The sequence below is a fragment of the Mytilus edulis genome, chromosome 3, assembly GCF_963676685.1.
Source record: "Mytilus edulis chromosome 3, xbMytEdul2.2, whole genome shotgun sequence".
Taxonomy (NCBI): domain Eukaryota; kingdom Metazoa; phylum Mollusca; class Bivalvia; order Mytilida; family Mytilidae; genus Mytilus; species Mytilus edulis.
In genome coordinates, this window is record NC_092346.1 from 93,315,513 (window position 1) to 93,337,787 (window position 22,275).

The 22,275-nt window shown below is 33.2% G+C and overlaps 1 protein-coding gene across 3 annotated transcripts in view; it reads left to right on the forward strand.

Annotated features, from left to right (window-relative positions):
• LOC139517792 (tyrosine-protein kinase HTK16-like) overlaps positions 1 to 22,275 on the forward strand; it is a 42,517-nt gene that overhangs the window by 17,657 nt on the left and 2,585 nt on the right. For all 3 annotated transcript variants that reach the window (XM_071309230.1, XM_071309231.1, XM_071309232.1), the window contains exons 9-16: positions 131 to 268; positions 1,490 to 1,619; positions 5,380 to 5,448; positions 6,346 to 6,452; positions 10,759 to 10,873; positions 11,604 to 11,689; positions 17,989 to 18,135; positions 22,030 to 22,218. In XM_071309230.1, the coding sequence (XP_071165331.1) occupies positions 131 to 268; positions 1,490 to 1,619; positions 5,380 to 5,448; positions 6,346 to 6,452; positions 10,759 to 10,873; positions 11,604 to 11,689; positions 17,989 to 18,135; positions 22,030 to 22,218 (981 nt within the window). The remainder of the gene's footprint in view (positions 1 to 130; positions 269 to 1,489; positions 1,620 to 5,379; positions 5,449 to 6,345; positions 6,453 to 10,758; positions 10,874 to 11,603; positions 11,690 to 17,988; positions 18,136 to 22,029; positions 22,219 to 22,275) is intronic.

Below are 22,275 nucleotides of genomic sequence, written 5' to 3' on the forward strand. Positions count from 1 at the left end.
CTTTAAAGGGACGTGAGTCACCTTCAATTATTATTTCCTTGATTTAACAGACAATGAATCCCTGTCAACTTACATCTTTTTTATTTTAAGTAATGTGAATCATTATAAATAGTATTCTTCTCCATTTCAGACTGCCACAATGTTATTAGAAGCCCATCAAAGCAAAGAAGGACTATTTTTAGTACGGAAAAACAAGAAAGATGTTAACTATCATGTGATCACAGTTTGTCATAAACATCATGTATTCAATTATGAGGTCAAGGTTAAGGTAATTATTTTATTAAAGGAGTGTTGGTCCATATTTATAATATCACTACTGGTCATATAGTAGTTATAGCTGGGTAACTAAACTAACTCTTATATTTTTAATTGGTTCAATTTAGACTTAGAACAAGTCTTCATTAAATATCAAATATCAAGAATTGGAAATTGACCTGTCATTTGGTTTTTTTCCATTTTATGCCCTGTTGCTAGGCTAAGTGGCATTAAGGTTTACCCTTGTCTGACTGTATGTATTTATGTCCAGAAATTTGTTTCTGTTTTATAACTTTTGTTTGCCTCAACAATGCTTATTACCACCAAACACAGATCTTTTTTTTTGAATTTGGGGGGTATCATGTTCACCATTCTTAAGTTATGTCCATTTATAGATTAAAAATTCATTCCTGCACTCTAATTTTACTTTTTTATTTTAACACTCAAAACCCCGCGCAATTTATAATGACAACATACAGAAACAAATGTCATTAAATATCAAGAAAACAAAATGTCAATAGGTTTGAATTAGTATATTGACTCTTCCACATTTACAAGCAGACACGTCTATGTCCCATGGCAACATTCTTCTTTTATTTATTTTATAGCACACTTTGTTAGGATAAAAAATACCAGGGTTAGAATTGCACATAAATATTTCTTATAATGTAATAAATAACATTCAGAAAGGAGAATTTAACTAGAAAAGTCTGAATGTAGGAACATCTAAAATTTTTGAATAAATGAGGAAAAAAACTTTTTCTTAAAATTGAATTACCATTCTTTGCTGAGATATCCACAACTTGCACACAATTAACATAAAAATTTGCAACAATTTTTTGCAAATTAAATTTCTCATTTCTCATTTATAACCAAAAAATCATAATAACAGTGACATGAACTATTTAAATAAAGTTTCTGGGTTTAAAAAAAAAATTCTGTATCTGAAATTAGTAAAAAAAAAAATTGTTGAAGTTGGCACAGAACTAATTTTTAGAAAGTATTACGATAAAACTGAAACATGAATATATATGAATATTCTCATATACATAAATTGGATGGAATAACATTGAATGAGTTTTAAATAAATGCAATTAAACTATTTTTTGCCTTCAACAAAATAATAATAATAATATTAGCTACTGTGTTTAGACAAGTGCAAAACTAAACTATCTCTCAATATGCACTAAGATATATAACATTTGAGTTAACATATTAATTATGACTATTTCAGGACTTTAGGGGCCAGTTAGTACATTATATAGATGATGGACCATTATTTGATGGCTTAGAGAGATTAGTGGAACATTACCACAGAACCAAAGATGGACTTATAACTACGTTAACCAGTGCTCTCTCAACTGGTTTGTTTTGTTAAATGTTTATGACTTTAATAATGTTTAAAAATTATTAGAGAACCTGATTCCACCACCATATCCTGTAACTACTATATTTGTTCACTCCTGAAAGTTAAATTTAAATATTTGAAACGCTCAGCAAGCCTTGGGTTTTAAATTTGAAAATGTAGATGTCTGAAGTGGATATTTATTGTATCACACTCGTTACAGTGGTAGCATCTATATACATGTACATAGGACATATTGTATCACACTCGTTAGAGTGGTAGCATCTATATACATGTACATAGGACATATTGTATCACACTCGTTACAGTGGTAGAATCTATATACATGTACATAGGACATATTGTATCACACTCCTTACAGTGGTAGCATCTATATACATGTACATAGGACATATTGTATCACACTCGTTACAGTGGTAGAATCTATATACATGTACATAGGACATATTGTATCACACTCGTTACAGTGGTAGAATCTATATACATGTACATAGGACATATTGTATCACACTCGTTACAGTGGTAGAATCTATATACATGTACATAGGACATATTGTATCACACTCGTTACAGTGGTAGAATCTATATACATGTACATAGGACATATTGTATCACACTCGTTACAGTGGTAGAATCTATATACATGTACATAGGACCAATCAGATATTGTATCACACTCGTTACAGTGGTAGAATCTATATACATAGGACCACAGCAGATATTGTATCACACTCGTTACAGTGTTAGAATCTATCTTCATGTACGTATGACCACAGCAGATATTGTATCACACTCGTTACAGTGGTAGAATCTATATACATGTACATAGGACCACAGCAGATATTGTATCACACTCGTTACAGTGGTAGAATCTATATACATGTACATAGGACATATTGTATCACACTCGTTACAGTGGTAGAATCTATATACATGTACATAGGACATATTGTATCACACTCGTTACAGTGGTAGAATCTATATACATGTACATAGGACATATTGTATCACACTCGTTACAGTGGTAGAATCTATATACATGTACATAGGACCAATCAGATATTGTATCACACTCGTTACAGTGGTAGAATCTATATACATAGGACCACAGCAGATATTGTATCACACTCGTTACAGTGTTAGAATCTATCTTCATGTACGTATGACCACAGCAGATATTGTATCACACTCGTTACAGTGGTAGAATCTATATACATGTACATAGGACCACAGCAGATATTGTATCACACTCGTTACAGTGGTAGAATCTATATACATGTACATAGGACATATTGTATCACACTCGTTACAGTGGTAGAATCTATATACATGTACATAGGACATATTGTATCACACTCGTTACAGTGGTAGAATCTATATACATGTACATAGGACATATTGTATCACACTCGTTACAGTGGTAGAATCTATATACATGTACATAGAACATATTGTATCACACTTGTTACAGTGGTAGAATCTATATACATGTACATAGGACATATTGTATCACACTTGTTACAGTGGTAGAATCTATATACATGTACATAGGACATATTGTATCACACTCGTTACAGTGATAGAATCTATATACATGTACATAGGACATATTGTATCACACTTGTTCAGTGATAGAATCTATATACATGTACATAGGGCATATTGTATCACACTTGTTACAGTGGTAGAATCTATATACATGTACATAGGACCAATCAGATATTGTATCACACTCGTTACGGTGGTAGAATCTATATATAAACATGTACATAGGACCACAGCAGATTACAGTGGTAGAATATATATACATGTACATAGGACCACAGCAGATTACAGTGGTAGAATATATATACATGTACATAGGACCACAGCAGATATTGTATCACACTCGTTATAGTGGTAGAATCTATCTTCATGTACATAGGACCAAAGCAGATATTGTATCACACTCGTTACAGTGGTAGAATCTATATACATGTACATAGGACCACAGGAGATTACAGTGGTAGAATATATATACATGTACATAGGAACACAGCAGATATTGTATCACACTCGTTATAGTGGTAGAATCTATCTTCATGTACATAGGACCACAGCAGATATTGTATCACACTCGTTACAGTGGTAGAATCTATATACATGTACATAGGACCACAGGAGATATTGTATCACACTCGTTACAGTGGTAGAATCTATAAACATGTACACAGGACCACCACAGATTACAGTGGTAGAATCTATATACATGTACATAGGACCACAGCAGATTACAGTGGTAGAATCTATATACATGTAGATTGGACCACAGCAGATTACAGTGGTAGAATCTATATACATGTACATAGGACCACAGCAGATTACAGTGGTAGAATCTATACATGTACATAGGACCACAGCAGATTTAAAGTATAAATAAAAAATATATGAAAAATATCTTGTCAATCAAAATTGATTGCATAAGACTTTTATAGGTAAATTACACAGAATAAGAAATCTTATTATATTTACCTCATGCCACTTTACATATTTTGATAAATATAGATTCTTACATTCATACCAGTGGATTGTTAGATCTATCCAATCGAGATAGTTGAATTATTGATTTTAAAGTCTGAGGCTTGTCATGGACTTTAAAATGTATAATTTAACTATTGAGATTGGATATATCCTATAATCCATGAATAACTATGTAAGAACCTGTTTCTCTGATGATTAAAACATAAATTTTCATTTGTTAAACGAAAATCATCTTTGAGCGCCTTCCACATTTCACAAAGTTGTCAATTTCATTAACACCTGTTACCATATTTTGATTCATCCAGTGAACTGACAATGGTTCTCATCCAATATTTTCAGAGATCACCGGCAACCACACATTGATTTTTTTTTTATACAATGGGTGTGGAAAGGGATGAGTTGTCAAAGAATTATAGAAATATAGATTCCATAACTGCAACAAGTGTATTACAATATTTCTCCACTTAAGACAGTTAAATTTTATTATTTAAAGCGAGAGACTTGCCGAGCTTTTTAAATAATTAAAATTTAACTGTTGAGAGTGGAGAAATATTGTAATACATGCGTTACAGTGGTGGAATCTGTTTCTCTAATGAATTTTATCCTTACTTTTCGAAGATTTGAGGATAGTTGTGTACTTTTGATGTGACGTCATCAGGCATGGTCGCCTTTTTTCATGACGTCACAATAAGAAAATTCAGAAGAAAACAAGGCAATTCAACGTCACAATTAAATTTCAACCAATAATTTGCTGAGAACAGACTTTTCACTTGTGAGGAGAAATATTTTTCTCACACCAGTCAGGAAATGTGAAAATAGCACAAAAATTAGAGAAAGTTTAATTCACACCACTTTACATATTTATTACACTGAATACGATATGTAACAACTTAAGTTCACACCACTTTACATGTTTATTACACTGAATACGATATGTAACAACTTTAGTTCACACCACTTTACATATTTATTACACTGAATACGATATGTAACAACTTAAGTTCACACCACTTTACATATTTATTACACTGAATACGTTATGTAACAACTTTAGTTCACACCACTTTACATATTTATTACACTGAATACGTTATGTAACAACTTTAGTTCACACCACTTTACATGTTTTATTACACTGAATACGATATGTAACAACTTTAGTTCACACCACTTTACATATTTATTACACTGAATACGATATGTAACAACTTAAGTTCACACCACTTTACATGTTACAGCTGAAACAGTACAACCACTTATATCAGAGGATCTTGAGGATTATTATAATGTTCCAGACAATGATGAAGGTTAGTAGTTTTCTCCAGAGAAAGTAAGGGAACATGTGGGTTTGGTTTTGGAATATAGCTCTTCATCTTTTTAATTAGCTTTTGATTTTCAAATATTTTGTCTCGAGCATCAACCAAGAGACATTATTGTCGAAATTCGCATTTGGAGTCGATTTCACAAAAAAAACTTACTACTAAGATTGATCATAAGTATACTGATTTGTTTATTCTTTATTATATAATCATGTCTTGGTGTTTTAGAAGAGGAAAAGGGTGTTGTCATGTTCTAGTTTTACTGTTAACCCTTTGTCTGTTATCTCAAAAGATGCTACCTTGTGGTTTCTTACTGGTGTGCTTGCCTCTAGTGGATAAGGTCATGGGTGCATTACCCTGCCAGGTAAAAACCAAGTCTTGGCAATTGGTTTATGTTGTATTTCTGCTTAGCATGCTGGATTTAGCATGGTTATCAGAATAATGTGTTCTAAAGGAGTGACATGTTTTCCCACAGATTTCCTTTGTAAATTGGCTCATTCAATATCCAGCTAAGTATGTAGATCTTGTATCAAGCAGATAACTTTTCATATTACTTGAGTGTTCTCATACTTAACATGAAACACTTGCCACTGGACTTTAAACACCAGTGATTGGCTATCCATCTATTTATAATGTAGATTTGATTAAGCATTAGTTGAAAATATACATAGAATGGAAAATGTTCATGCCCATGAGGATTAAAGATATTTAAATAAGCTTGATCTTTATTTGCATAATTTAATTATATTGATATGAAGTGCAGTTGAGTTTTTTTTATAACTATTTTAATGAGAAATAAAAATTTTAGCAAGAGAATTTTTGAGAAAGATGTCAATGAAGTAGATTTTGCATTGCTGTCAACTTATATTTGCATTTTTTTTTTAGATCGACCAAAATTACCACCTCGCCATGATAGTCCTGCAGAAGAAATATATGAAACAGCAGACGATGGGGATGTTCCTGCAACTCCTCCACCTTTGCCTTCTAGTCAGGTTAGTGTATATAGATCCCCTATTAAAATTCTGTACATTTTATCTTTCAAGAACATTACATCCACAAGTAATTGCAGGAAAGAAACACAAACCTTTTTAAAAGTACAGTCAGTCGTAATAGTATCAAATTTATCTATCATTACCATTAGAGTGTAAAATATTTATAATTATTTTTTAATATATCAACCTGGTTTTAAACTGCATTTCTTAAGAAATGTTTAAGTTCCCAAGGTAAACCTGTACTTGTTCAAATGTTTGTAAGAGAACCCTTAAAAACCTGTTTAAATTCCCAAAAGAAGTGAACAAGTAATAGTGTCTCTAAAGTTTTCAAGTCATTGCTGATTTCATACCATTTGCCTTGCAAAGTACAGTTGCATCCTTAGACTATTACTTTGGTTTAGAAACCTCGAAGTGCACCACAGAGTACTCTTATCTTCATGTAAAGTGCTCATATTAAAACATTAGAAACCTAGAAGTGCACCACAGAGTACTCTAATCTTCATGTAAAGTGCTCATATTAAAACATTAGAAACCTCGAAGTGCACCACAGAGTACTCTTATCTTCATGTAAAGTGCTCATATTAAAACATTAGAAACCTCTAAGTGCACCACAGAGTACTCTTATCTTCATGTAAAGTGCTCATATTAAAACATTAGAAACCTCTAAGTGCACGACAGAGTACTCTTATCTTCATGTAAAGTGCTCATATTAAAACATTAGAAACCTCGAAGTGCACCACAGAGTACTCTTATCTTCATGTAAAGTGCTCATATTAAAACATTAAAAACCTAGAAGTGCACCACAGAGTACTCTTATCTTCATGTAAAGTGCTCATATTAAAACATTAGAAACCTCGAAGTGCACCACAGAGTACTCTTATCTTCATGTAAAGTGCTCATATTAAAACATTAGAAACCTAGAAGTGCACCACAGAGTACTCTTATCTTCATTTAAAGTGTGCTCATATTAAAACATTAGAAACCTTGAAGTGCACCACAGAGTACTCTTATCTTCATGTAAAGTGCTCATATTAAAACATTAGAAACCTTGAAGTGCACCACAGAGTACTCTTATCTTCATGATAAGCGCTCATATTAAAACATTACAAACCTAGAAGTGCAGCACAGAGTACTCTTATCTTCATGTAAAGTGCTCATATTAAAACATTAGACACCTCGAAGTGCACCACAGAGTACTCTTATCTTCATGTAAAGTGCTCATATTAAAACATTAGAAACCTCTAAGTGCTCCACAGAGTACTCTTATCTTCATGTAAAGTGCTCATATTAAAACATTAGAAACCTCTAAGTGCTCCACAGAGTACTCTTATCTTCATGTAAAGTGCTCATATTAAAACATTAGAAACCTCGAAGTGCACCACAGAGTACTCTTATCTTCATGTAAAGTGCTCATATTAAAACATTAGAAACCTCTAAGTGCACCACAGAGTACTCTTATCTTCATGTAAAGTGCACCACAGAGTACTCTTATCTTCATGTAAAGTGCTCATATTAAAACATTAGAAACCTCTAAGTGCACGACAGAGTACTCTTATCTTCATGTAAAGTGCTCATATTAAAACATTAGAAACCTCGAAGTGCACCACAGAGTACTCTTATCTTCATGTAAAGTGCTCATATTAAAACATTAAAAACCTAGAAGTGCACCACAGAGTACTCTTATCTTCATGTAAAGTGCTCATATTAAAACTTTAGAAACCTCGAAGTGCACCACAGAGTACTCTTATCTTCATGTAAAGTGCTCATATTAAAACATTAGAAACCTAGAAGTGCACCACAGAGTACTCTTATCTTCATTTAAAGTGCTCATATTAAAACATTAGAAACCTTGAAGTGCACCACAGAGTACTCTTATCTTCATGTAAAGTGCTCATATTAAAACATTAGAAACCTTGAATTGCACCACAGAGTACTCTTATCTTCATGATAAGCGCTCATATTAAAACATTACAAACCTAGAAGTGCAGCACAGAGTACTCTTATCTTCATGTAAAGTGCTCATATTAAAACATTAGACACCTCGAAGTGCACCACAGAGTACTCTTATCTTCATGTAAAGTGCTCATATTAAAACATTAGAAACCTCTAAGTGCTCCACAGAGTACTCTTATCTTCATGTAAAGTGCTCATATTAAAACATTAGAAACCTAGAAGTGCACCACAGAGTACTCTTATCTTCATGATAAGTGCTCATATTAAAACATTAGAAACCTCGAAGTGCACTACAGAGTACTCTTATCTTCATGTAAAGTGCTACTATTAAAACATTAGAACCTAGAAGTGCACCACAGAGTACTCTTATCTTCATGATAAGTGCTCATATTAAAACATTAGAAACCTCGAAGTGCACCACAGAGTACTCATATTAAAACATTAGAAACCTCGAAGTGCACCACAGAGTACTCTTATCTTCATGTAAAGTGCTCATATTAAAACATTAGAAACCTCGAAGTGCACCACAGAGTACTCTTATTTTCATGTAAAGTGCTCATATCAAAACATTAGAAACCACAAAGTGCACCACAGAGTACTCTTATTTTCACGTAAAGTGCTCATATTAAAACATTAGACACCTCGAAGTGCACCACAGAGTACTCTTATTTTCATGTAAAGTGCTTATATTAAAACATAACAATCTGTAAAACCATCCTTACAGGATTAGAATAATTATAAAATTGTAACAAAAACTCAACACTCGTAATAAACCACTTAACAATTCAGTGTAGTTATAAACCATAACAAATTACAAAAAATAAAGTGTTACAAGTCATTTGCTGATTCATGGGTGGAGTTACTGATGATTATGTATAGTTGTGAGCTGTTTTTGATTGTTACAAGCTATTTACTCAAAAGTTAATCTGTGGACAATAGTAAGAAGATTTTTGACATGTTATTACATTTGTCTATCCTTTCATGGAACCTTAGGAGTATATGTGAGTTGTTGCAAGATATTTACGGATACTAGCGGGATATTTATGAATGATTGGAACTTACCATAAGATGGCAATCAATAAGGTCTTTTATAATACATCTGTAAATGCAGTCATCATTAGTTTTAAGTTTTAAGACTAATATGTTATAAAATTGAGAATGGAAATGGGGAATGTGTCAAAGAGACAACAACCCGACCAAATAAAAAACAACAGCAGAGGGTCACCAACAGGTCTTCAATGTAGCGAGAAATTCCCGCACCCAGAGGCGTCCTTCAGCTGGCCCCTAAACAAATATATACTAGTCCAGTGATAATGAACGCCATACTAATTTCCAAATTGTACACAAGAAACTAAAATTAAAATAATACAAGACTAACAAAGGCCAGAGGCTCCTGACTTGGGACAGGCGCAAAAATGCGGCGGGGTTAAACATGTTTGTGAGATCTCAACCCTCCCCCTATACCTCTAACCAATGTAGTAAAGTAAACGCATAACAATACGCACATTAAAATTCAGTTCAAGAGAAATCCGAGTCTGATGTCAGAAGATGTAACCAAAGAAAATAAACAAAATGACAATAATACATAAATAACAACAGACTACTAGCAGTTAACTGACATGCCAGCTCCAGACTTCAATTAAACTGACTGAAAGATTATGATTTCATCATATGAACATCAGGCACAATCCTTCCCGTTAGGGGTTTAGTATCATACCATCATAACATATATGAGAAGAACATAACCCGTGTCATGCCAACAACTGTTTTTAGAATAAATGTGTTTAGTTCCGATGCAAAGACTTTATCAGTGACTCAATATTAACGCCAAAATATGCAATCTTTAATGACTTGACAACAGTATCGTAATTATATCCCTTCTTAATAAGTCTATTCAAGGGTTTTGTAAGTTTCTGAGGTGAATACTGACACCTTTGTGCTTTATAAAGAATATTACCATAAAAAATTGGATGTGAAATACCTGAACGTATTAGAAGTCTGCATGTTGAGCTATATTTACAAATGATGTCTTTATACCGATGATAAAATTTAGTAAATGTTTTGACTAGTTTGTGATATCGAAAACCCTGGTGTAATAATTTTTCAGTAATACATAAATTTCTCTCGTTAAAATCTAAAACATTGTTACATACACGAGCGAATCATACAAGTTGAGATATATAAACACCGTAAGATGGTGACAAGGGAACGTCACCATCTAAAAACGGATAATTAACGATAGGAAATGAAAAATCATCCCTTTTATCATAAATTTTAGTATTCAGCTTTCCATTAGTGATATAGATATCAAGATCGTATATGTATATTTATATCAAATGTATATTTTATACAGCCTCCTCCAAAAAAGAGTATCTCAGTAGAACCGAAGGAACCGAAAGAACCGAGGGAACCGAAGGAAGAAGAAAAAGAAGTCTGGAATATAATTGATAAAAAAGACATTAAAATTTGTATGTATAAAAAAGAAGATGTGGTATGATTGCCAATGAGACAACTCTCCACAAGAGACCAAAATGACACAGAAATTAACAAATATATTCTATTTGATACATCAGTACATTTATAAACACAAATCACATATGCAACAAGTCAATAATAAAAATTGTTGTCTAGTTTTTATGAACAGAGAATTGGATAAAATGTAGTAAATTGATATGACTTAAAACCAAAATATTAGACAAAGGAAATACATTTGATGATTTAGCATCCAAGCTGATTGAAACTTAACTTTGGAAAAATTATGCTATTGTTGGAAATTGCTAGTGAACTTTCATAACAAAGGAATGTATTTATTACAGACATACACATTTGTCTGTCCAATTTTAATTGATCATCAATGTGTTACACAAATGATTGTTATTCAATCTTTTTCTAACCCCAATGTATAGGTAACATGAAAACTGCAATAGAAGGTGTGAAGTAAACAAGTCCATTTTTTGTGTTTTTCAAGAATGAAGAATTCCACAAATTGTTGCAACCCACACAATGATCCAATAATGAAAATTAATAATTTTATTTTTGAACAACTATCCTTTATAATATATATTTTTGAACAACTATCCTTTATATATATTTATATACAAGTCCTGTTATTGCAGTATATTAAACTATTGCTTTTTTTCTCCATTAAACTTGTTTGTCCTCTAAACTTTATTTTATGCTGATAACATTTTTTTTCAGGTGAAAAACTTGGAGAAGGAGAATATGGAGAGGTGAAGAAGGGGAAATATACCAGGAAAGATGCCAAAGGAAAAAATGCACATAAGGTATAAAGTCATATACCACCACTAGTGTTAGGTTTATCACATAATTCTAATATATTGTATATACCCTTTATGAGCCCCAATTACAATGTTTAAATATTTTAAATCAACAGGGAGCTGCTATGGGCGCACAACATTTTAGCGAAAAATTTTGAACTACTAGGGGACATTTGCGCGCTGACATTAGAGCCCATTTTAGCGCCGGATTAATCGGTTCACCTATATTTTGATAGTACATTTTAGGGAAAACTTACTGGGTTGAATAATACTCACTAAGCTTTGAGCAGAAGTTCAGTGTAATTCACAGCGAACAATTAATGGTCTAGAGTCGTTCCATGCCCATTTTAATAAGCAATTTTATAGGTGTCGCCAGCTATTTGCGTTTTTCTTGATACTATTATCAAATTGAAAACAACAACATATATAAAAAATACGAAGTATAGAGGAATATGCACTAAAATCTAGACAAGAAAAAGGGAAAGAACAGTTCCTAATGCAATTCAAAAGTTGTGTACAGGAGGTATATCCAGAGCCCATTACGTACGTTCTCTAGGATATAAATTCCAGGCTAAAACGAAGTTTTAACATTTGATTAAATCTTTTAGACATTTAGTGCTGTATTTTAATGGACATCATATCATTTATATTATGCTGTCTTAAGTCCATTAAAGTTTTTTAGCTCACATGGCCCGAAGGGCCAAGTGAGCTTATGCCATCACTTGGCGTCCGTCGTCGTCCGTCGTCGTCCGTCGTCTGTCGTCGTAAACTATTTCAAGAATCTTCTCCTCTGAAACTACTAGGCCAAATACTTCCAAACTTTAACTGAATGTTCCTTAGGGTATCTAGTTTATAAATTGTATCCGAAGTTTTGATCTATCAAAAAACATGGTCGCCATTTCTAAAAATAGAACATAGGGGTCAAATGCAGTTTTTGGCTTATAACTCAAAAACCGAAGCATTTAGAGCAAATCTGATGTGGGTAAAATTGATTATCAGGTCAAAATCTATCTGCCCTGAAATTTTCAGATGAATCGGACAACCCGTTGTTGGGTTGCTTCCCCTGAATTGGAAATTTTAAGGAAATTTTGCTGTTTTTGGTTATTATCATGAATATTATTATAGGTAGAGATAAACTGTAAACAGCAAAAATGTTCAGCAAAGTAAGACCTAAAAATAAGTCAACATGACTGAAATGGTCAGTTGACCCCTTTAGAAGTTATTGCCCTTTACAGTCACTTTTTAACCATTTTTCATAAATCTTAGTTATCTTTTACAAAAATCTTCTCCTCTGAAACTATGAGGCCAAATACTTCCAAACTTTAACTGAATGTTCCTTAGGGAATCTAGTTTATAAATTGTATCCGAAGTTTTGATCTATCAACAAACATGGTCGCCATTGCTAAAAATAGAACATAGGGGTCAAATGCAGTTTTTGGCTTATAACTCAAAAACCAAAGCATTTAGAGCAAATCTGACATGGGGTAAAATTGATTATCATATACTTAGACGAAATAACATATGAATTTTACCGTATGATAATAGCATTAAATTAACGTATATTTCATATGTTTTCCAATTAGTGCTTATCGGGCTGATATGAAAAGTTTATCACATGCTTCGATTGTTATCACATGCCTTTCCGTAACGTTATCACATGGCATTCCGGTGATACTCGGCAAATTCCGGAAAATACACCTCAATACTACGTTTTCAGTGAAAAACATTACAAAGTAGTGTACAAAACAATTATTTGGATACTGGAAAATATATTGTGTAAAATAAAATAAAAAAAAATTTTTTTTTTTTTATTTAAAGTCATATGAAACCTCAAATTAAAAAATAATATGCATCTGTTTTTTATAACTAAATGGATAGTTTTCATTATAAAACTTTTGTACATATACTTTTTTCTGAGGAAAATTCTTTAATTTGTCCACATTTAGAAGAAGTTTACTTATTTTTAATTGCTTGCTTCCAGGAAGCAATTCGCCGACATATTTTCCGTATGCATAGTGACCTGAGCGTAACCCTCCTCGTAAAAATCCGGTGATCGCAATACGCATGAATCTGTCATTAAAATAAACAATTATCTGATTGTACATGTTAAGCACGTGCTCAATACCCATGCTTTTTGTTATTTATTTACTATAAGGTGACAATCGGTAAACTTCGGCTTCAAAACACGGCATTTAATGAGCAGCCATATTTGTTAAATCATAACAGACAGAGAGAAAAAGAAATTGACGATTATACGATATATTTGCGTAAATAATGATAAAATCGTGCACAGAGGACTTATTTTGTGATATATACATGCATTGGTTCAAGAATTGGAAAAACATTATTTTTCACCACTCTCTCGTTTCATATGACTTTAATAAATGTGTTTTTTAAAAGTTTCAAACATAATTTAGAAAGTTATTTTAAAAAAGGTTGACTTTTCCAAACAATGTTCATTATATATAGTATGAAATTCAAAACAGTGTAGCTGTGGCCATTGATTGACCCATCAAAATCATCCATTGACTGGGACAATTTACGTGAACGTTTGTCTGTAACAACCACTGTTCATGATGTACCTACGATAGACATTTAAACTGTGGGATCAACAAAGGTTTCTTAACGCCTTTAATTATAAAATAATTCGAAAAATTTATCAGGAATAACCTTTGTGTTTTGATTTATATAATTGATATAAATCAAAATATCGTGTTATTTCTGATTAATTTTTCGAATTACTTTATTTAGGTGTTGAGAACCTTTGGTGACCCCATAGTTTAAGTGTCTTTAAAAAGTACATAGTGAGCATTGGTCGTTGCATACAAACGTTCACCTAAATTGTCCCAGTCAATGAATGATTTTAATGTGTCAATCAATGGCCACAGCTACACTGTTTTGAATTTCATACTATTGTTGAATTTTTTTTTTTATCGATTCGTCCATGTTAAAATGGGTTTTTTTCTCTGTTGAGGCATATGTTAGAAAGACTCATATCGAATGTACCAAAATTTGGGTCCGACGTCCCTGAACTTTTTAGCTCACCTGGCCCGAAGGGCCAAGTGAGCTATTCCCATCACTTTGCGTCCGGCGTCCGTCGTCGTCGTCCGTCGTCCGGCGTCCGTCGTCCGTCGTCCGTCGTCGTCGTCCGTCGTCGTTAACTTTTACAAAAATCTTCTCCTCTGAAACTACTGGGCCAAATCAAACCAAACTTGGCCACAATCATTATTGGGGTATCTAGTTTAAAAAATGTGTGGCGTGACCCGGTCAACCAACCAAGATGGCCGCCAAGGGTAAAAATAGAACATAGGGGTAAAATGCAGTTTTTGGCTTATAACTCAAAAACCAAAGCATTTAGAGCAAATCTGACATGGGGTAAAAATGTTTATCAGGTCAAGATCTATCTGCCCTGAAATTTTCAGATGAATCGGTCAATCGGTTGTTGGGTTGCTGCCCCTGAATTGGTAATTTTGAGGAAATTTTGCTGTTTTTGGTTATTATCTTGAATATTATTATAGATAGAGATAAACTGTAAACAGCAATAATGTTCAGCAAAGTAAGATCTACAAATAAGTCAACATGACCAAAATGGTCAGTTGACCCGTTTAGGAGTTATTGCCCTTTATAGTCAATTTTTAACCATTTTTCGTAAATTAAAGTAATCTTTTACAAAAATCTTCTCCTCTGAAACTACTGGGCCAAATTAATTCAAACTTGGCCACAATCATCTTTGGGGTATCTAGTTTAAAAAATGTGTGGCGTGACCTGGTCAACCAACCAAGATGGCTGCCACCGCTAAAAATAGAACATAGGGGTAAAATGCAGTTTTTGGCTTATAACTCAAAAAACAAAGCATTTTGAGGAAATCTGACATGGGAAAAAATGTTTATCAGGTCAAGATCTATCTTCTCTGAAATTTTCAGATGAATCGGTCAATGGGTTGTTGGGTTGCTGCCCCTGAATTGGTAATTTTGAGGAAATTTTGCTGTTTTTGGTTATTATCTTGAATATTATTATAGATAGAGATAAACTGTTAACAGCAATAATGTTCAGCAAAGTAAGATCTACAAATAAGTCAACATGACCAAAATTGTCAGTTGACCGGTTTAGGAGTTATTGCCCTTTATAGTCAATTTTTAACCATTTTTCGTAAATTAAAGTAATCTTTTACAAAAAGCTTCTCCTCTGAAACTACTGGGTTAAATTAATTCAAACTTGGCCACAATCATCTTTGGGGTATCTAGTTTAAAAAATGTGTGGCGTGACCTGGTCAACCAACCAAGATGGCCGCCACCGCTAAAAATAGAACATAGGGGTAAAATGCAGTTTTTGGCTTATAACTCAAAAACCAAAGCATTTTGAGGAAATCTGACATGGGGATATAAATGTTTATCAGGTCAAGATCTATCTGCCCTGAAATTTTCAGATGAATCGGTCAATCGGTTGTTGGGTTGCTGCCCTGAATTGGTAATTTTGAGGAAATTTTGCTGTTTTTGGTTATTATCTTGAATATTATTATAGATAGAGATAAATTGTAAACAGCAATAATGTTCAGCAAAGTAAGATCTACAAATAAGTCAGCATGACCAAAATGGTCAGTTGACCCCTTTAGGAGTAATTGCCCTTTATAGTCAATCTTTAACCATTTTTCATAAATCTAAGTAATCTTTTACAAAATCTCCACTGAAACTACTAGGCCACAATCGTCTTTGGGGTATCTAGTTTGAAAAATGTGTCCGATGACCTGGCCATTCAACCAAGATGGCCGCCACGGCTAAAAATAGAACATAGGGGTAAAATGCAGTTTCTGGCTTATAACTATGAAACCAAAGCATCTAGAGCAAATCTGACAAGAAGTTAAATTGTTAATCAAGTCAATATCTATCTGCCCTGAATTTTTCAGATGAATTGGACAACTGGTTGTTGGGTTGCTGCCCTCCAATTGGTAATTTTTAAAGAAATTTTGCTGTTTTTGGTTATCTTGAATACTATTATAGATAGCGATAAACTGTAAACAGCAATAATGTTCAGCAAAGTAAGATCTACAAATAAGTCAACATGACCTAAATGGTCAATTGACCCCTTAAGGAGTTATTGCCCTTTATAGTCAATTTTTAACAATTTTCATTAATTTGGTAAATTTATGTAAATTTTTACCAAATATAGTTCTCTGTTACTAATGGGCAAAGTTCATTATAGATATAATTGTAAGAAGCAAAATCGTTCAGTAAAGTAAGAACTTCAAACACATCACCATCACCAAAATACAATTTTGTCATGAATCCATTTGTGTCCTTTGTTTAATATGCACATAGACCAAGGTGAGCGACACAGGCTCTTTAGAGCCTCTAGTTACTCTTTGAACTTCTTTTCTAAAGGATCATTATATGAATCTGTTTTTTTTTTCTTTACTGTTGAAGCATATGATAAAAAGATCATAACATGTCATTTTTCATATCGCATGTATTATCAGCCCTCGGTCAATATCAGCCCTCGAGCCATGCGGCTCTTGGGCTGATATTGAACCTAGGGCTGATAATACATGCGATATGAAAAATGCCATGTAATAATCTGATATTATCAGGGCAAGATCTATCTGCCCTGAAATTTTCAGATGAATCGGACAACCCATTGTTGGGTTGCTGCCCCTGAAAAGGAAATTTTGCTGTTTTTGGTTATTATCATGAATATTATTATAGTAGAGATAAACTGTAAACAGCAAAAATGTTCAGCAAAGTAAGACCTAAAAATAAGTCAACATGACCGAAATGGTCAGTTGACCCCTTTAGGAGTTATTGCCCTTTATAGTCAATTTTTAACCATTTTTCATAAATCTTAGTTATCTTTTACAAAAATCTGATTTTTTTGCTCAAATGTCATATCAATGCGCTAAAATGTCCTCCGCCGGTTACTATTCAGTCATCTTTGTTTAAGGGTATGAATTGTGGCTTCATGCGTAAGGTCTTTGAGTACAATATGCCACTAAGACACTGGAAATTTAGTGACCTTTTTTACATTAATTTTGAAAGTCAGTCTTCATTCCGCATATATATTTCAAAGTAATAATGTGTGTTCAACATTCCCACCAAAATGCTACATAACAAAGAAACTTCTGGTAGGGGTGATTTAAAACAAAGGAGAGTGGATTTAATTGTTGAGGTATTAAAATACTTGATGTCTTTTCTAATTTTATCTCAACAGTTTTGTTATACGGTACATTAATAGATCTTTACATCAGCTTATTTATTTATAAACATTTATATTATAGGTTTTATAATTTTTGACATTCAAGTTTTTTTCTTCAGATTGATGTAGCAATAAAAACATTTCATGCTGAACTTGGTAATGATGCAGCATTAAAGAGCATCAAGGAGGAAGCTAAACTAATGTCTCAACTCAAACATGAATGTATAGTAGAATTATTTGGAGTTTGTGACTCACCCTTTATGTTGGTAAGTAGAACTGTGTATGAAACAGCCAGTAGAAAATGCATAGTACAAAAATTAATGAACAATTTTTTTGAATGTTTTACTTAGTAAACTTCCTTTCCTTTCCCCTTTACTTTTTGATTCTCCCATTCTGTATGAAAGTATATAAAAGAAGATGTGGTATGAGAGACAACCCTTCACAAGCGACCAAAATTACACAGAAATTAACAACTATAGGTCACTGTACAGCCTTCAACAATGAGCAAAGCCCATACCGCATAGTCAGCTATTAAAGACCCCGAAATGACAATGTAAAACAATTCAAACGAGAAAACTAACAGTCTAATTAGTGTAGGTTTATTTAATGTAATAATAGTATGGTGTAGATTATGTCCAAAGGTAGATACATAATTTTCACGCAAAGTTTTCTGTTCAACTTTATCAACCTTGACTGTCATTGGTCAAATTTTGTTGGAGTCAATCAGGTCAGGTGACTGGGCAAGCTGGTTGTTATTTCAAGGATTGAGGTTTCTTATATAAAAATTAGTTTATTTCTGCCTCAAAATTCATGTGGTTGTCCAAAACCAGGAATATCATCAGCTGTCTTATATCACTGATGGTACACTTATATTTAAAATTTTCAAATGATTTACAACAGGTCTTTGATTCTTTCTATTAAATGAATTTATATGCAACTGTTTTAAACTCTGGGGTTGATTTCAAGCTTGAAATATTGTGTAGACAACTGTCTATTGTTAAAAGCTTGTTCGTTGCTTTATAGTTGTCTTTTTTTTTATGCCCCCACTGTAGCGAAGGCGGCATTAAGTTTTAACCTTGTCTGTACATTTTTCCATCTGTACTTCTGTATTTCCCAAAGTTGGTAACTTTAATTTGCCTCAACCAAATGTTATGAAACTTTACACAATGCTTATTACCAGAAAAATAGATTAAGTTTTAATTTTGGTGGTGTCACTATAAGGCTTCTAGAGCTATGCCCCTTTACACCTTATGGTGGTGTCACTATAAGGCTTCTAGAGCTATGCCCCTTTACACCTTATGGTGGTGTCACTATAAGGCTTCTAGAGCTATGCCCCTTTACACCTTATGGTGGTGTCACTATAAGGCTTCTAGAGCTATGCCCTTTACACCTTATGGTGGTGTCACTATAAGGCTTCTAGAGCTATGCCCCTTTACACCTTATGGTGGTGTCACTATAAGGCTTCTAGAACTATGCCCCTTTACAAATGGAAAAATTGCTGATTTTATCGTTCCAGTTATCTAACTTTAGAATGCCTCAATCAAATGTTATGAAACAATGCCTATTACCACAAAATACAAATCAAGTTAGAATTTTGGTGGTATCACTTTAAACGTTTTAGAGTTCTGCCCCTTTACAAAGGGAAAAATGCTAATTTTTTTGTATTCATACTCTAACTTAAGTTAACCTAAAACAAATATTATGAAACTTATGCACAATGCGTATTACCACAAAATAGAGATCAAGTTTGAATTTTGGTGGTGTTTCTTTAACTGTTCATGAGTTATGCCTTTACAACTTTAGTTTGCCTCAACCAAATGTTATGAAACTTCTACACAATACTTATTCTTACAAAACTCAGATCAATAACAAATTTAGGTAGCATCACTTTTACCTGTCTACAGTACCTGAGATCACCCTGTTTTTCTATTTGGGTTATGTTGATCAGTCTGTAGTTTTCTATGTAGTTTTTAATACTGTTGATTGTTGTCGAGCCTTCGACTTTAGTCGAAAAAGCGAGACTAAGCGATCCTACATTCCGTCGGCGGCGGCGGCAGCGTCTACAAATATTCACTCTGTGGTTAAAGTTTTTGAAATTTTAATAACTTTCTTAAACTATACTGAATTTCTACCAAACTTGGACAGAAGCTTGTTTATGATCATAAGAAAGTATCCAGAAGTAAATTTTGTAAAAATAAAATTCCATTTTTTCCGTATTTTACTTATAAATGGACTTAGTTTTTCTGCGAGGAAACATTACATTCACTCTGTGGTTAAAGTTTTTAAAATTTTAATAACTTTCATAAACTATCCTTGATTTGTACCAAACTTGGACAGAAGCTTGTTTATGATCATAAGATAGTATCAAGAAGAAAATTTTGTAAAAATAAACTTCCACTTTTCCGTATTTTACTTATAAATGGACTTAGTTTTTTTGCCAGAAACAAAACATTCACTCTGTGGTTTAAGTTTTTAAAATTTTTATAATGTTCTTAAACTATCCTGGATTTCTACCAAACTTAGACAAAAGCTTTTTTCTGATCATAAGATATTATTCAGAAGTAAATTTTGTAAAAAAAAAATTCACTTTTTCGGTATTTTACTTATAAATGGACTTAGTTTTTCTTCCAGTTAACATTACATACAGTCTGCAGTTAAAGTTTATAAAACATTTATTAGATTCATAAACTATCCTGGATTTTTTTACCAAACTTGGAAGCTTCTTTCAATCAAAAGACAGTGTCGAGAGGGAAATTTTTATTGATGTTTTTCCTCAATTTTGTTGAGTTTTTTTGGTTGATGGGATTGTCAATTATTTCATTGACTTTTGAGTTTCATTGTCCAATTGGTATCTTCCACCTCTATTTTACTGTAAAAAAGGTTTTTTTATAACAATTGAAAACAATGGTTTGTCCCTTTAGAAACATGCCCCTTCTTTACACACTAAGGAAGAATGGTAGTGTCATAAAAATTATATATAGTACAGATATGCAGTACAAAAACTACGGGGTAGTTATAAGTGGAAGTGGTAAGCAAAGGGGACAAATATTCCAGTTCAAATGAGAACCTGGATTTTTTCAGTATACTAAATCCATTGGATGTTGGATGTGTACGGATTGATAGTTTAGTCTTAGATGCATGATTTTTTTATTAGTTGTTAGTGGCTTTGAACTAGCTGTCAGTAACTGTAAATACTCTCAGATTTGTTCCTTGTGTCTTTTTGTTGTTGGAATGTACAAGTACCCAGCCACGTTTAATTGTATCTTTGTCCATCTGATGAGTTAAGCCTTTATCAACTGATTTTTATAGTTCGTTCTTATGTTCTACTGTTGTTCCAGGTTAGGGGGGAGGGTTGGGGTCCCGCTAACATGTTTAACCCCGCCACATTACTTATTTATGTGCCTGTCCCAAGTCGGGAGCCTGTAATTCAGTGGTTGTCATTTGTTTATGTGTTATATTTTTATATAAATAAGGCTGTTAGTTTTCTCGTTTGAATTGTTTTACATTGTCATATTGGGGCCTTTTATAGCAGACTATGCGGTATTGGCTTTGCTCATTGTTGAAGGCCGTACGGTGACCTATAGTTGTAAATGTCTGTGTCAGTTTGGTCTCTTGTGGACAGTTGTCTCATTGGCAATCATACCACATCTTCTTTTTTATATGGACACCATTAATATAAGTAAATGTCTCTCTTATATATGTAAATCAAGCATCAATTACTGTAGCGAGAGGGTTTAAGGGATGGAGCTGTCTTTATCAGAATAGTTTTACTAAAATAGATACAACTTTAGGGTCACAAATTTTAATGTTACTGGCCCATTAGGCCTCACCAGTAAAACAGCTAAGTGACCGTCAAATACAAAAATGACAGTGATCACTCTTCATACTTGAACCAATTTGTTACATGTCTTCCACTAACCTATTACTTACTTACCACAGGTAGAAGAGTACATACCTGAGGGTTCTATGTTAATGTATTGCTTACTTACCACAGGTAGAAGAGTACATACCTGAGGGTTCTATGATAATGTATTGCTTACTTTCCACAGGTAGAAGAATACATACCTGAGGGTTCTATGTTAATGTATTGCTTACTTTCCACAGGTAGAAGAATACATACCTGAGGGTTCTATGTTAATCTATTTTGTTACTTTCCACAGGTAGAAGAGTACATACCTGAGGGTTCTATGTTAGATTATCTAGTCAAGTATGGTAGCAAGAAAGTGAAAGTAGACAGCCTTAAACTGTGGGCTGCTCAGATAGCCAATGGCATGCAGTATTTAGAGAAGAAGAGAGTTGTACACAGAGATCTGGCAGCTAGGAATATACTTGTCATGACTTTAATGCAGGTAAAACAACATCCTGGTCAAGCTATTCTATATTTGGATATTACCTGCAGTATCATC